Source organism: Microcaecilia unicolor, chromosome 14 (assembly GCF_901765095.1).
Source record: "Microcaecilia unicolor chromosome 14, aMicUni1.1, whole genome shotgun sequence".
NCBI classification, from domain to species: Eukaryota; Metazoa; Chordata; class Amphibia; order Gymnophiona; family Siphonopidae; genus Microcaecilia; species Microcaecilia unicolor.
Window position 1 is genome coordinate 31283065 of NC_044044.1, and position 16442 is coordinate 31299506.

The following is a 16442-nucleotide window of genomic DNA, read 5'->3' on the forward strand; positions in this document are numbered from 1 at the left end:
GCCCGTAACCTCCGTGCACAGGATAAATCCCTCCTCTCAGTACCCTTCTCCACCACCGCCAACTCCAGGCTCCGCTCATTCTGCCTCGCCTCACCCTATGCTTGGAACAACCTTCCTGAACCCTTACGCCAAGCCCCCTCCCTGCCCGTCTTCAAGTCTTTGCTTAAAGCCCACCTCTTCAATGCTGCATTCGGCACCTAACCCTTACCGTTCAGTGAATCCAGACTGCCCCAATTTGACTGCCCCTATCGGACCGACCGTTCACTTGTCTATTAGATTGTAAGCTCTTTGAGCAGGGACTGTCTCTCTTTGTTAAATTGTACAGCGCTGCGTAACCCTAGTAGCGCTCTAGAAATGTTAAGTAGTAGTAGTAGTATTACATATAGCAGTGATTTAACCAGAGCTGAGATTATGATGTCATAATGCCTCATTCCACCAATGCCTAAGAGCCAACTTCATCAGTGATGTCACAATGGCTTGATTGTCCTATATTTGTCTCACTCTTATCTATTAGATTGTAAGCTCTTTGAGCAGGGACTGTCTCTCTTTGTTAAATTGTACAGCGCTGCGTAACCCTAGTAGCGCTCTAGAAATGTTAAGTAGTAGTAGTAGTAGTAGATGTGAAGCATGGAAGAACTTCCAAGATGACGGTGAGACCCAGAAGACAGGGTGGGACAGGGAGGGCATTTGGACAAGAAGACGTGACACAGCATGTCCTAATAAGTCTGGACAATCTCTGCAGCCTTTTCATTTCAGGATCTTAATGCAGGAGATGGAATGGATGGGATTAGGGCATCTTTTTGCAAATGAATTGATCCTTTGCCTCAAAGAGCTTGAAATGCCACTATGCTGGGATTTAAGGATCTCATTGTACCTAGAGGATGGCAGTGCAATTCCTAGTACTGGGGAGGGGGGAGGGAAGGAATCCCGGTGGTGCCTAGGGGCTGAGTATGATTCCTGACACTAATGCACTGAGGTAAATTTAATTAATTAATTAATTAATTAATTAATTGCATTTATATCCCACATTTTCCCCACCTATTTGCGGGCTCAGTGTGGCTTAAAATACATTGTAAATAATGGAAATACAATTTGTTACAATTCAGTTATGGGTTACATTGTGAGAAGTTACGCGAAGACAGAGTCAAGGTATCGTTAGGGAATGGGACAAGGAAAAGAACAATGGGACAATAGGAAGAGACAATGGGCAAATAATGGGGTAACAGAACCTTGGCAAAGAGAACATTTGGTATAACATTTTCTGTGAGTGAAGGTTTAAGTGTGATAAAATTACGGGGGATGAGAGTTCAGAAAAGAATGTATTGGTGTATTTCTGGGACAGTGACTGTGGACTTCATGTGTATTTATTTTATTTATTTATAGCATTTATACCCCGCTCTTTCCTGCTCGATAGCAGGTTCCGTGCGGCTTACAAGGTATGGTACAAAGTATCACAGAGATAATACAAAGTACGGTACAAAGTATCACAGTGATAATACAAAGTACGGTACAAAGTATCACAGAGACAACCCAGTTATAGAGAGTGGAACAATAGGAAGAGATGTGGGGGAGAGGATTAGAGTATGGGTGGTGCTAGTGGTGTGGATTAGGTTCGAGAATTAAGTTGGGTTGTTTGGGTAGGCTTGTTTGAAGAGGTAAGTTTTCAGCAGCTTTCGGAAAGGTAGATGTTCATTGGTTGTTCGGATGTGTCGAGGTATTGCGTTCCAGAGTTTGCTGCCTATAACGGAGAAGTTGGATGCGTAGTAGGTTTTGTATTTGAGGCCTTTGCAATTGGGAAGATGAAGATCGAGATATGTTCGAGAAGATTTGGACGCGTTCCTGGTTGGTAGATCGATCAAGTCGGCCATGTAACTTGGAGATTCGCCATGGAGGATCTTGTGGATCATTGTGTGGGCTTTGAAGTTTATGCGTTCCTTGATAGGGAGCCAGTGAAGTTTTTCCGCGTAGTGGTGTTGCACTTTCAAATCGTGATTTGGCAAAAATGAGTCTGGCTGCTGTGTTTTGTGCGGTTTGGAGTTTTGTTTTTGTGATTTGGGCTTTGCAACCGATGAAGATGCTGTTGCAGTATATGTGTTATAATTAGACTGACAGGCAGTCGGTGACATTGTCATGTAGACAGTGACAGTTATTCAGTAGCACTGTTAGAGTGACTGTTATATGTTAAACAGACTGTAATGTTAACAGCAACATTTTATACAATTCTCTTGTTACATAGACTGATAATGACAGTGTTCTGGAGCGACAGTTATACAGTAACATTGTCATACAGGCTGTGACATTGCACAATCTTTATTTATATAGACTGCAAATGACTGCACTTGAATTCCCACTGTTCATTTTCCCAGAGTCTGCCCTCGTATTTTCAGTCCCTGATCTGCGTGACCGGTGCGGGTCTCTGGGACACTGCTTATGGGACAAAAGTTTGGGGGCAGGCTGTGATCATTTCTACTGAGGGGTTTGGTGCCCCCAAGTGGCAGACAGCCATGTTGGCACTTTTGGCAGAAGCAACTGGCTCAGGTCACATGATTTCTGGGAAAGGGTGTGAAGAGTGAAAGAAACAGAAGTGAGTGAAACAGAAGCAGGAACTGGGGGACCAGGGACTGCAGCACTGAGACAGCAGAAGAGTGCAGGGAGACCTAGACCTCCAGGAATTTCGACAGAGCAACAGCAGAAAACTGAACTCTCCAATGAACACATCAGGGGAGACTTAAGTCTCCGGGAATTACAGCAGAAGACAGCAGGAAGATTGAGACCTCCAGAAATTAAAAGAGAGACGGCAAGACTGAGACCGCCGGGAACTCCCAACCTGAGACAGCCCAAAGAGCTGAGACCCTGCAAAAACTTTCAGGTGAGAGGACCAGGGGTACCCTCGAATTCTGTATAGTCTGCCACAAATTAAGCCCCCAAATGGGGTTAGTTAGCAGCCTAACTGCACTTAAGGTGCAAATCTATAAATTAGCACCTAAATGCTTTAGTGCATAATTGCAAAGGGGGTGGGGCATGGGGGGGGTCACACACTTAGCTGCAAATGTATAGAATACTGCAAGTTTTCACCTGCGTTTGACATATGTAAGTGATGAGGCTTAAACGTTTAGGGTGTATTCTGTAACAGAATCTAGGCGCTCCGATGCCATATAGAATACAATCTTAGCGCACAGGTCTGGGTTGCCTAATTTTGACACCCTCCCCCCCCCCCCCCCCCCCCCCCCCCCCGGTGTGTCATTTTCACTCCAGAACAAGTATTTTCCCAGGCTGCTTTTGCATTTCTTTTCCATCATAAGAACTTTAGTGATGCCGAGTCCGGCCAAGGTCCATTGAGCCCAGCAGAATGGGGTGGGCCACGGGGTCCATTTGCCCAAGGGCTGGTGAGTTTAGGGGCCCCTCCAACTAAAGATGTTTTGCTGCCCCTGGAGCCCAGCATCCTGTCACTAACAGAGGCCAGTCCAGTCCAGTTCACAACTACCTGGCAGATCTCAAAAGCAGATTTATTTCCAGGGATAAGCAATGGCTCTTCCAAGTCTACCCGGCTCATAATATTTCCTCCAGGAACTTGTCTAAACCTCTTTTCAATCCTGCTCATATATCATCCTCTTGTCAATGTTGTTTGAAAGGTTAAACAACTGTTTCCTGTTTACCTCCTCCACGACTCATATTTTATAAACTATTGTATTCGCTCTCATTTGTTTTTGTTTTTTTTTTCTGCAAGCTGAAAAGCCCTAACGTTTAACTTCTCTTTATAAAGGAGGTGCTTTATCCCTTTTATGCTTTTTGTTGACCTTTTCTGAACCACAAAGTGTGTGTGTGTGTGTGTGTTCAGTTTTACAAGTGTGTTTTCTTCCCTGTGTGTGGACACTTTACAGGCCGTGATGCCACATACAGGTCCCCCTTGTCATCACCCTCATCTTCTGAGAATTAACTGGTGGCTCTGGGAATAGACTGAACTGGGTTTTGTTCCCCCCCCCCTCCCTGAATGCTGGGAATTGTAGTTCCAATGCGTTTTTTTTTAGTGATAAAGGTGCCGGTACTCAAATGCCAGGCCACAGAAGCTTAGCTGAGATTGGGTGGCATAGCCGGTGGTGGGAGGCGGGGCTGGTGGTTGGGAGGCGAGGATATTGCTGGGCAGACTTATACGGTCTATGCCCTGAAAATGACAGATACAAATCAAGGTAAGGTATACACAAAAAGTAGCACATATGAGTTTGTCTTGTTGGGCAGACTGGATGGACCGTGCAGGTCTTTTTCTGCCGTCATCTACTATGTTACCCTTCATGGCTGGGGTGATCACTGAGGGACCCACCCCACAATAGCCAGGCCCCCTGCAACCAGTCACAGAATCTATGGCAAGGCAGAATTGGTGTGTAGAGCCTGAGCTCTTCCATTAAAACTTGGGGACCATGGGTCAATTTTAGCAGACAATGGAAAAGGTGCCGGTACTCAGTACCCCCTCAAAAAAAGCCCCATGTAGTTCTGTGGTCTGTAAGAAAGGCCATTCAGAGACTTCAGCTTGCCCCCTGCTGACCTTGTTCCCTGCTACAAATGTGTCTCCTACAGAACAGAAATCAAGGGGACCAACTGCGCACTGACCATCTCTCTTCTGTGCAGGATGGCCTCGGGACGTGTCCGATCCACACGGAAACTGAAGCAGTGGATTATAGAGCAGGTGGAAAGCGGCAAGTATCCCGGGCTGCTCTGGGATGACTCTGGAAAGACCATGTTCCGCATCCCCTGGAAGCACGCAGGCAAGCAGGACTTCCGCCACGATGAGGATGCAGCCATCTTTAAGGTCCTCGCGGGGTGCTGCAAAGTGATTTTTTTGCGGAGTGATGTGTGTGAGAGAGTGAAGGGATCTGAGTTGGGTCATTGCTGGAGCAGTGTGTGTGTGATGTGTATGTAAAGGTCTCTTTGGGTAGGGTTGGGTCTCATTTCTAAAGCAGTGTAGGGGAGATCTCTGAGTACGGTAGGGTCCACTGTCTGGAGCAATGTGTATATGAGAGTGTGCCTTGCTAGGATAAGGTTGAACCCAATCGTTGGAGCAGTATGCGTGTAGGGGAGGGGTGGCCAAGCCAGTCCTAGAGTATCCCCCAACCAGTTTGGTTTTGAATTGATTTGCACTTTTCTGACCACTGACAGGTCAGCTATGACCCATGAACTGCATAGCTAAAGGCTCAAACTTAAAATGCCTGAGAGCTGCATCTTTCTGTACTTTCTGCTGAAAGCTGTGAATTCAAGGTCATGCTGATCTTCAGCAAGGAGCGCTGTTCCTACTACTATAAATCACTTCTATAGCGCTACCAGTCGTACACAGCGCTTTACAATTGAACATGAAGAAGAAAGACAGTCCCTGCTGAAAAGCGCTTACAATCTAAATCAGGACAAACAGGACCAAAAAGGATAAGGGAAGGACAGACAGAAGGACACATAAGGATAAGATAAAAGTCACTGTTGTATTTAGGTAGAGGCTGAGATGATCAACAGTGAGTAAATCTTTACAGCGGTGGTCTCTCTCTCCCTTAATGCCTGATTATTCCTTACCAATTTAAGATAATAACAAAGCAAAGACTTTCTCCTTGGAAAGAACATAGCCTCTGTCTTCTCTGCCACCCCATATCTTGGGGGTGGCTGGTCCAGTATATCCCCCCTTCAGTCCATCCAGAACTCTGCCGCACGCCTTATCTTCCGCCTTGACCGATATACTCATATCACCCCTCTCCTCAAATCACTTCACTGGCTTCCGATCAGGTACCGCATACAGTTCAAGCTTCTCCTACTAACCTACAAATGCACTCGATCTGCAGCCCCTCATTACCTCTCTACCTTCATCTCCCCTTACGTTCCTACCCGTAACCTCCGCTCTCAAGACAAATCCCTCCTCTCAGTACCCTTCTCCACCACCGCCAACTCCAGGCTCCGCCCTTTCTGCCTCGCCTCACCCCATGCGTGGAACTCCCTGAGCTCATACGCCAGGCCCCCCTGCCCATCTTCAAATCATTGCTCAAAGCCCACCTCTTCAGTGTTGCTTTCGGCACCTAATCACAACACCTCTGCTCAGGAAATCTAGGCTACCCCAACTTGACATTTCGTCCTTTAGATTGTAAGCTCCTTTGAGCAGGGACCGTCCTTAGTTATTAATTTGTACAGCGCTGTGTAACCCTAGTAGCGCTCTAGAAATGTTAAGTAGTAGTAGGAACCCTATTGCTCCACTTGTCCAAATGATATATTTCTTATGGTAAGTAGAAGGATCAGAGAAAGAATTCCCACATATTACAGCTTTCTCTGAGACTAGGTGGTTATCAGAGGGGACCGTATAACCACAGACTCCACAGGAAAAACAAAACAAAAAACAGTTTTCAGGACATCCACAATGAATATTCATGGGATGTATTTGTATACTCTGCTCCATAGCATGTAAATGTATCTCGTGCTTATTCACTGTGCGTATCCAGAAAACTGGACTGGCTAGGCGGTACCTCAAGGCTGGTTTGAGAAACGTTTGTGTACTTGACTTGACTTCATGCCTCACTAGAAAGCCCGAAGGGTGTTACAGTAAAGTAAATATTGGTCTAATAAATAAAACTGCACAAGTCAGTCATCGCAAACGGGTCGTATCTAAACTCCTTTCAAGATTTGGAGCTCAGGTGACCGATCTCAAACATAATTTTCTGCATAACCAAATGCTTTTCACAAAGAACCATGTTTTTAAACAACTTTTCAAAAATCAGATATCTATTCTCTCACCCTGTGTAGGGGGGTCTTTGTGGGGTAGGGCCTGGCTCATTGCTGGAGCAGTCAGTATGTGTGTGTAGAAGGGATCGCTGCAGGACAACCCTGTATCGCTGCTGAAACAAACTGTGTGTGGTCTGGGGGTAAAAAGCCAGATACTTTGGTTTGCAACCATGTTGGCTTTTCAAGTTGAAAGTATTGGATCTGGAAGTGAAGAAAAAGTCCCGTTGCTTTTAACCTGTGACCTGGAGGATCTGGTGACCAAAGGTTGACAGATTATGGATAAGGAAGCCAGATCCTCTGGATTTCAACTTTAAAAGCCACCAGAGCTGTGACCCGGAGGATCTGGCGGATCCAGCTTTTACCTGTTTCCAACTGTGCGTACGATTTGTGCAAGTAGGAGAGCTCAGAACAGTGTTTCCCAGGAGGTAACACCCAGCCAATGAGGGTTTCAGGACGGCCACAATAAATCTGGGGGGTAATAGGTTAATCTATAAGCTTTGTCCATCTTCACTATATCAGTCTTGAAACCGCCCCCCCCCCCCCCCCCTTCCACTGGCTAGGTGTGCCTCCTGTGCAGAATTGGGAAATACCAGCTTGGAAAATGATGCATGTGCCCTTTGCTTCTTCAGGCGTGGGCCATTTTTAAGAAGAAATATAAGAACGGGGACAAGGCAGACCCGGCAACGTGGAAGACGCGGCTGCGCTGTGCGCTGAACAAGAGCCCCGAGTTCCAGGAGATTTCTGAGCGATCCCAGCTGGATATATCCGAACCCTACAAGGTGTACCGCATTGTGCCCCCCACAGAACAGAACAGTGAGTGCTGGGCATGGGGCCTCCAAAGGCGTGCATGGGCAAAGGTGCTGAAGAACTGCAAGAGATGGGGGGCTGTGAATTTGTATGAGAAAGGTTGAGGGTACATGGCCCCATGTTCTACTCCCCATGAGGATCAGAACAGTGAGTGCTGGGGAACGGGGCAGCAAAGCATGGGTTAGGACAAGTGCTGAGGATATGCAGGGGAATGAGGTTCTAAGACTGTGCATTGGAAAGGTTGAGGATTTACTGTGCCGTGTCCCCAACAGGACAGATCCAATGAATGCTGAGTGTTTGTGGAGCTGCCAAGAAGATACTGTGCCCACCGTGACCCAGAGACTTGTTGTTCCCAACTGTGATCTCATTTTGTGTTTCTCTGTAGTAAGGCACTTACCTGGCTGCAAAGGAAGGAAGCAGAACACGAAGGATGAGCAGATGAACCCGTCGTATGAGGAGGAGGTTGAGGCCAAAGCTTCTGTCACCCTGGACCTCCATCTCTTGGTGAGATCTCGGTAGAGATGTACGTGTGTGCTGTGATTTTGTTGTGGGAATGTGGATTGGTATGTAGGGATGTGTTCTGTGATCTCATGGCACGGATGTGTGTTGACGTCAGGGTTTGTATGTACCATGATTTTGTTGTGAGTTTATTGTGGCGGTCTGAGTTTTTTGGTCTGTAATTTTGTTGTGGGTTGGTGTGAGGGTGCATTCTCTGATCTGGTGTGGTGCTGGATTTGTATTGTGATCGTGATCTATTGGCTTGTGTTGTGACATTATTGAACTGGTGGGCTGTAATGCAGCAAGTGTGTGTCACTGTTTTCCATGTTGCAGGGGCTGAAATCGGAAAATGAATCAGATATTAGTAGCTGTATGTCCCTGGAGGACTCCGGCATCGGAAGCAATGGCAGCAGCCCCAGCCCCCGAGAGAGTAAGGAAACCAGTCTGCTCTCCTATCTGTCTAAACCTTGTGATCCCCAGGCCTGCATAAATTTACTCACATACAGACAGTCTCACGTTGTGACACATTGGTACTGTCTTCTTGTGGGTATAGGGTACATTATAATAGTGGGTGTTATCTCCCTTCACTCCAGGACTGACTGACACAGTTTCAAATGTGGTCGTACAATCCCAGCCAGCTCTATCCATGTTTCAAGCAGCAGGTATAGTCTTCATTGCTGCTCCGCACTGACTTTGCAGATCATGTGGGAGAATGTGGGAGGGAGTTCCTGCTGGTGATCATGACGGTAGCATTAAGGGCTCCAAGTGATGGTTTTGAGAGATTTGGGAGGGGGGATGGTAGTTTCACCTCAGAAGGTCTGGGGGCAACTGCAAATGGACTCTTTTTTTAGAGCCCTCTGTACAGCAGAGTCTGCTTGGGTGCAATTTATACCATTGGATTATGGGTAAAGGAGACTGTGCTGGGGATTGTGGGTAAAAGGGGACGCTCTGTGCTAGGGATTATGAGTAAGTGAGATGGTCTGTGCTAGGGATTGTGGGTAATGGATATGCTCTGTGTTGGGGATTGTGGGTAAAGGAGACGCTTTGCACTTAGGATTGTGGGTAAAGGAGACATTTTCTGCTGGGGATTGTGGGTAAAGGAGACCGTCTGCGCTGGGGTAATGTGTGAGAGATTCTCTGTGTGGGATTCTAAGATTAATTCCTCCTACGTTTCTTCCATCTCCCAGCAAAGCCTTACTCCATGCTCATCACTTTTTACTATGGAGGACAGCTGGTCTGCAGCAAGATGGTGGAGAGCAGTGACTGCAGAATCCTCCCTAGCTCCCCATCGACAGGTGTGGACCGGATCATGGTGCCCGGAAACATGGAGCAAGTCTTCTTCCCATCCACGGTCTCCATTGCAGATGTCAAACAACGGCAGAGCACAGAGGAGCTGCTCAAGTTTTTGGAGAAGGGGGTGATGCTGGCCAGTAACCCGCAGGGTATCTTCGCCCAGCGTTCCTGCCAGGGCCGGGTGTTCTGGACTGGCCCGTGTGCCCCCCTCTGCGGACAGCCCAACAAACTGGAGAGAAATAAATATGTCAAGCTCTTTGACAGAAACCAGTTCAAGAAAGGTGACAACCCACTCAACATGTTCTTTCCACAACATACCATGAATTCATGGTTCATCTTTATTTGATACAGGGCCAATTGAAAAGAGGTTACTCGATAAATGAGGGGCCTGATATTCAAAGGATTTATTCTTCTTCTTGGTCTGAGAATTGAGCTCTTAAATTGGCCCCTATGAAAATTTACTAGAGCTGAGAGCATAACGTTATACTCAAAATTTCACTAAACTCCTGAATTTTGGAGCCTAGAAAGTGAGAGCAACAGGGGTGGAATCAGAGTGGGGGAAAGACCTTAGGAGCTTAGCACTGATTTTCAGCATTAGGCTCATTTAATAGGGCAAGTGAATGGCAGGCCTAAATTTATGCCACAATTTCCTGCATAACTGGCATCTAAAAATAACTTTAATTTCTCACCCAAGCCCTCAGCAGTGCTACTCGATGGTTACCACTTATCCCATCAAGAATTAAGCACTGGTCTTTTTAAATGTATTTTATCAATTGTCACCTTTATCTCTTTTATTCAAAAAGATTCTTAATTTTTTGTTACATTTGTACCCTGCGCTTTCCCACTCATGGCAGGCTCAATGCAGCTTACATGGGGCAATGGAGGGATAAGTGACTTGCCCAGAGTCACAAGGAGCTGCCTGTGCCTGAAGTGGGAATTGAACTCAGTTCCTTAGGACCAAAGTCCACCACCCTAACCACTAGGCCACTCCTCCACTTGTGACTTTGCTGTATCAAGGATGATATACCCCTTCTACTGAGCCAGATAAGTGGCAACCATCGAGCAGCACTGCTGAGGTCTTGGGTGAGAAATTAAAGTTATTTTTTGATCCCAGTGATATTGGAAATTTTGGTATCAAGACTGCTGGAAATCAATTATTTTGCCATAGAATAAAGAGTTTATCTAGACCTAAATTTATAAGCATAACGTTTAAGCTCCCAACTAAAGATGAATTAAGCTCCCAAGCTTGACTGAAAATAGGACACACATTTAAGAGCTCAGCCTTTTTTTTTTTTTTTTAAATAAGGGGCTCTAGGAGACTCTGGGGATCTCTTTCTAAAGTACATAAGTGTTGCCATACTGGGAAAGACCAAAGGTCCATCAAGCCCAGCATCCTGTTTCCAACAGAGGCCAATCCAGGTCACAAATACCTGGCAAGATCCCCAAAAAAGTACAAAACATTTTATACTGCTTATCCCAGAAATAGTGGATTTTCCCCAAGTCCATTTAATAATGGTCTATGGACTTTTCCTTTAGGAAGCCGTCCAAACCTTTTTAAAACTCCGCTAAGCTAACCACCTTTACCACATTCTCTGGCAACGAATTCCAGAGTTTAATTACACGTTGAGTGAAGAAATATTTTCTCCGATTAGGGCACTTTATCTGCCACTGGATCTACTTTATTCTCATGCACCCTGCTACAGATAAGATGTGCTAATCTTTAGTAAAAGACACCTCCCACCCTCCAAGTAAAGGTAGAGCTGGAGAACATGACCAATCGTAAGAAAATAATCTAGATAAGGAGTGGAGAGGTGAAAAAGGATAGACAGGATTTGTGGAAATGGACCATTACACTCTGCTAACCACCTGGAAGCAGACTTCCAACAGAGGTGACAGGACCCAAAACAGACAGGCAGAGTTCTGGGATAGGCAGGAGGAAGCCCGTAGTGCAGGGGTGTCCAAACTGAGCCCTCGAGGGCCACAGCCCAGTCAGGTTTTCTGGATTTCCCCAATGATCCATCTGTATACAAATAGATCTCGTGTGTGTTCATTGTGGAAATCCTGAAAACCCAACCGGGTGAGGTCCAGGTTTGGAACACCTTGCCTTAGTTTTCAAAGGAAGAGAAAAAGGCACAGATGGAATAAGAATGGTGGCAGCACATTAAAGAGGCACAAATGGGCAGACTGGGAGGGAACCAATTGGTCGTTATCTGCCAGCAGCTTCCCTGTTTCTCCGTACTGCACCGTGTTAAGAGGCACATGGACTGTGTGGGAAGGGACCTCACAGGAGGGACCAGAGATTGGCAGGAGACAAGTGTTTGGGAATTTTTACAGAGAGAAAGACAAGAAAGCAGAAGTAGAAAGAGGGGTCTCCTTGTGTTTTTACATTATCAGGGGCCCTTTAATTATTATTGCTGTAGGCTGTCTGACATAGGCAACTTTGCAGGGCGGATGTGTTGAAAGAAGCTCTTGGACCCTGATACAATTAATCACCTCCTGAATGTAACACGGCAGGAATATTGTTGATCCGGGGCAGTTCCACTCGAGTTCACCTTCACCGGCTCTACCAAAATAGTCCTCCCTCTCCGAGTTCTCATTGCAGGGTATTACATTGTCCCCTTCATTCCGGACCAATGGATCTCCGCTACTGAGGGTCAGCTTTCTACTAAAAGAGAGGCAGGCAGGCAGTGAGGTATTGACACAAGGCAACCTTCACTTAACAGTACTAGGCAGCCCATGGTCACAGTGGGGGGGGGGGGGGGGCTACCTTTCACGGTGCCAGTTGTGTTCCTCAGTTACATTGTTATATAGACAGTGATATAAAGTATGCAGTGATGTAAATACATTGACAGGCAGTCGGTGACATTGTCATGTAGACAGTGACAGTTATTCAGTAGCACTGTTAGAGTGACTGTTATATGTTAAACAGACTGTAATGTTAACAGCAACATTTTATACAATTCTCTTGTTACATAGACTGATAATGACAGTGTTCTGGAGCAACAGTTATACAGTAACATTGTCATACAGTCTGTGACATTGTTATGATGACGCACAATTTCGAGTTAGTGTTCTGGCGTGACAATTATACAGGAGCACTGTCTTACAGGCTGTGACATTGTACAAGTCTCTTGTTATACAGACTGATAATGACATTCTTAAACGGTGGCAGTTGTACAATGACGCTGTTAGTAACATTATACAGGCAATGACGATTAGTTAGAGTGACAGTATGGAATTTGCTGACTTGTATACTTAACTGTGCAGACGTGTGCCTGTATCATATGGTGAACGATCCCACCCCTGAGTACCAAGTCACTCTGTGCTTCGGAGAGGAGATCGCCACAGGCCATCCCATGACAGACAGGCTCATTACCCTACAGGTCAGTACTGAGTCCCTAAGACTCTCCTTCCCTCTGGGTGTCAATGCTGAGCCCCTGAAAGGCACATGCGGCTTCTCTTGCAGCTTTGAGTTCTAGAAAGACCTGACACGCTGTGCTGTGTCCTGCCTCATGTTTCTTCCCTTTTTCTCCTTATAGGTGGAACAGGTGTCGGCCAAACAGCTGATGGACACATACTTCTTAGAATCTAAAGAACTGAACATCACTGCGTCCCCCGTACTCAGGGATGTGAGTCCCTCCAGCTACTTACTCTTGAAATGAAAGAGAACTGAGACACCCCCTCCCCCATTGGACAAAGGGAGACGCACCCCATTCCGCCCTCCGCCTCCTCTCTCTCTCACAGGGGACAAGGACTGGACTTTGGAGGAGCATTTGGTCATGAACTCAGAATGCTGAGAAGTCTCGAGTTGCTTCTTATGTGACTGTACATCAGGGCTTTTTTTTCCAAATTGTGGATTGCGACCCCCAAATGGGAGTGATGACGTAGGCAGGGCTCTCTAGCGTTCGTGTGCACAGAAAGTTTGATAAGTGCTGCTCTACACCCCTTCACTCTGTTTGCACAGAAGCAGACGGATTCTTGCAGATTGCGATGCAAACTAGGTGAGGTAGTTTGTATATGTAGAAAGGAATCTCTGGTTATGGAATGGGCTGCCTCTGTTCGATCCTTAAGACTCGTGAAGCATATTCAGCACCTTGGTATGGGGTTATGTGTTCTGTGAAGTTTTGTACCTGGATTTTCACTGTCTTCTATACGCTAAGAGATGCTTTGCCCGTATTGCATGCTCTCTTCTCATATATAAGATTACCTTTTTAAAATAGGTTTCAATTATACAATCTTATGCTATAATAGAAAACAATACGATTATTGACAGATAATATTGTATAAAATGACAGAGTAATTGGGGGTAAATCTTCAAAGGGCGTTCAGTTTTGTGTATTTTAGTGATGATATAAATTCCAAGTGTAAAAAACAGCAGTAGGAAACGCTTGGCACAGAAACGCATTCTCGGTGTATGCCACAATCAGTGCTTCTAACCATGCCCTCTCTTCCCTAGCTGTTCTGCCTGGAGACGGTGCCCACCTTTTCCCAGCTGGAACCTTGCCAGCTAAATTGGACATATCATCGCAGTAGTCAGGGGTGCTTTAGTGCCTACCTTCTGTGTTGCATCTAGCCTTTCATGATACCTTTTTCATGTCTCTTCACCATGCTGCGTACCTTTGCAAATTCAAGGCATTATTTTGCGAATGCCTCTGTGAAAATGTCATATTCTTTGAAAAACCGTGTATCGAAACCTGGCATCCTTGCAGTCTGCAGGTATTCCCCAGCCCCTACATATGGTGACCACTGCTCCCACCTCTGTGTATTGCATCTGAGATAGACACACGTGTGCAGTTGAAAACAGCTGATTCACCCCACCCCATAGTTTAATGCACTGTGTAATATATTCAGTTCTTCTAGGAGGAATCATGAATCCCCGAGTTGTACACTAGCAAATTCCTTATCGTATTGTTAAAGCTTATTAGTTCTTGTGGTAATAACGATAGTTTCATCAGTCTTTAGGCTACTGATACACACTATCTTTTCTGTTCTTTGCACATAGGTTTATAAATATAAAATATACAGATTGTACTTTTTTGAATAAACATGAGTAGAAACTATGATCGCATATGAGTTTTGTTTTTTTCAGTGTGGTATGCTGTGAGGTGCCTTCATCCTCACAGGAATGTCGCTACAATACTCAGAAATAAATCATATAACAAACAAAACAGTGGAAACATAGCCTTATAAATACTCCAATCCTTTGTGAGAAGAGACCTCATATGGCCAGCATCATAGCTGAAATGCCAACAGGTTATTTAGTCAGAACAACTTAAAAGCCTTTCTTTTAATTCTAGGTCAAAAACTTCCGTGTCCATTTTTATTTCAGATATGTGAAAAAGAAACTTTTCATCAACAGTCACTGGTTAAATGTGCCAAGTGCAACATCATGAAGTCCACAGCCCCCAAAAGTATTTTTTCAGAATAATTAGGATGCCCACAATGTCAGAACCCAATGTCTCTATGCAACACTTAATTTCAGTCCTTCAATCCCTAGGGGGATCTCAGTTTCACCAAAGGCTTCTTCAGGAGATTAATGAAGGCTGCTACTCCATAGACTGGTGCAATCCATATAAGGGGGACTCGATATCAACCTGGTCGAGCGCCCAGAATACTACCGTGTTAGCATTTCAACACCTCATAGTCACAAGCAGTTATGCCCATGTGTACACGGTTGCATCGAAATACTGACAGTTACACATGCTGACGGTATTCTATGAACTTAGTGTGAAATTCCTTGTTATGCCCTGCCCTGCCCATGTCCCACCCAGGCCTGCACCCTCCTTGCAGTTGCATGCCATAGAAACTAGGCGCTAAATTTATAGAACAGGGGTGTGACTCAAAGTTAGTACCAATTAGTTTTACTGCGTCTTCATTTTCCTACCTGTAACAAAGTAGTTTATAAATCTATATATTCAGAAATATTTCCTCATCCTTACTTTAAAAAAGGAGTGAAGCCTGTGAAAACTGGGATTACTTTAATCAGTGGGATTTGAATTAGAGACTTAAGTATATGTATTGTTAAATAACTTCTGGTTTTTAAAAGAGAAAGAATGTAATCAGATGTATTATTTCTAACTAATATTGGACAATAAGTATGTTTTCAATGAAATGATTTGACTATACACCGTATTGGCCTTGAAGAAGCCAACCAGATGATCAATGTGGAATAATGAATTAGACCAGTAATATCTGGGGATAATCAGGTTAATACCACTTTTTTTTCTGTTTACTGTTTCATTGACCTCCTTGTCTTGTTTCACTCTCCCTATTTAGTGGTCTAAGGAAGAGAATAGAATTGGTCTGTGCACTGAAGAGGACAGTACAAATAAAAAAGTAGCACATATGAATTTATCTTCTTGGGCAGACTGGATGGACCGTGCAGGTCTTTTTCTGCCGTCATCTACTATGTTTACTATGTTTATGTTTACCTGACTGAAATAATTCCTATATATTACTTTCTCTGTATTTCCGGCAAGTTGTTTTATCACTTGTAAAAATTTAAATGGTTATAAATAAAAAATTAAAAAAAAAAATCTATATATTCAACTACTTTTTCATACCAAGGTACTAAATGGTGGAATTCCTTGCCGAAAAATATAAGACCCCAACATGATTACTTGGTTTTTGGTAAGTTTTTTAAATCTTTCCTTTTCAAAATATTTCTGTCAATTGATCCTGGTTTATGTATTTTTGATTCATATTTTGTAATGAACTTGAAATTTGTGCGGGGAAAATATGGGGTACAAATGTTATAAATAAATACATGAAGCGTGCAACTAAAGCTGTTGTATAACTAGGCACGAAATTGTAGATGTAACTGCGCACACCGGTTACAGAATTGCTACTACTACTACTGTTTATCATTTCTATAGCGCTACAAGGCATATGCGCTAGGGGGATAGTACCTTCTTAATTGTAGGAATATCACCACAGTGCAGTGTTAAAGAGCCAGAGTTATTGCAAGAGCAACCGTGCTACGCATGCTTGCGTCATTCTAGCAATAACAGTTTCCATGTGTTTCGCAGCTGGGCCCGTACAATGATTGATTTAATTGTGATTGCCATATGCAGCATTACTCTTCTGTAAGGTATACACAA

The 16442-nt window shown here is 44.6% G+C and overlaps 1 protein-coding gene across 4 annotated transcripts; it reads left to right on the forward strand.

Annotated features, from left to right (window-relative positions):
- The first annotated feature begins 2583 nt into the window (after positions 1 to 2583).
- IRF9 (interferon regulatory factor 9) lies at positions 2584 to 15275 on the forward strand. 4 transcript variants are annotated; one of them, XM_030187369.1, is made up of 9 exons: positions 2584 to 2869; positions 4573 to 4804; positions 7374 to 7557; positions 7937 to 8055; positions 8383 to 8479; positions 8643 to 8711; positions 9237 to 9623; positions 12610 to 12725; positions 12882 to 15275. In XM_030187369.1, exons 2-9 carry the CDS (start codon positions 4625 to 4627, stop codon positions 13002 to 13004), a joined length of 1275 nt encoding a protein of 424 aa, XP_030043229.1. In that variant the 5' UTR covers positions 2584 to 2869; positions 4573 to 4624; the 3' UTR covers positions 13005 to 15275. The 4 variants fall into 4 exon arrangements, with proteins under 4 accessions (XP_030043229.1, XP_030043228.1, XP_030043230.1 ...); XM_030187368.1 differs by having other exon boundaries at positions 4624 to 4804; XM_030187370.1 differs by lacking the exon at positions 8643 to 8711 and having other exon boundaries at positions 4624 to 4804.
- Positions 15276 to 16442: the final 1167 nt, after the last annotated feature.

What these genes read in the sequence shown, in the direction of transcription:
- IRF9 (XM_030187369.1), top strand. Translation starts at nt 4,625, where the DNA reads ATGGCCTCGGGACGTGTCCGATCCACACGGAAACTGAAGCAGTGGATT. An exon ending in AGGATGCAGCCATCTTTAAG is followed by an intron (nt 4,805 to 7,373) that starts GTCCTCGCGGGG and finishes TTGCTTCTTCAG; the next exon opens with GCGTGGGCCATTTTTAAGAA. An exon ending in CCCTGGACCTCCATCTCTTG is followed by an intron (nt 8,056 to 8,382) that starts GTGAGATCTCGG and finishes TCCATGTTGCAG; the next exon opens with GGGCTGAAATCGGAAAATGA.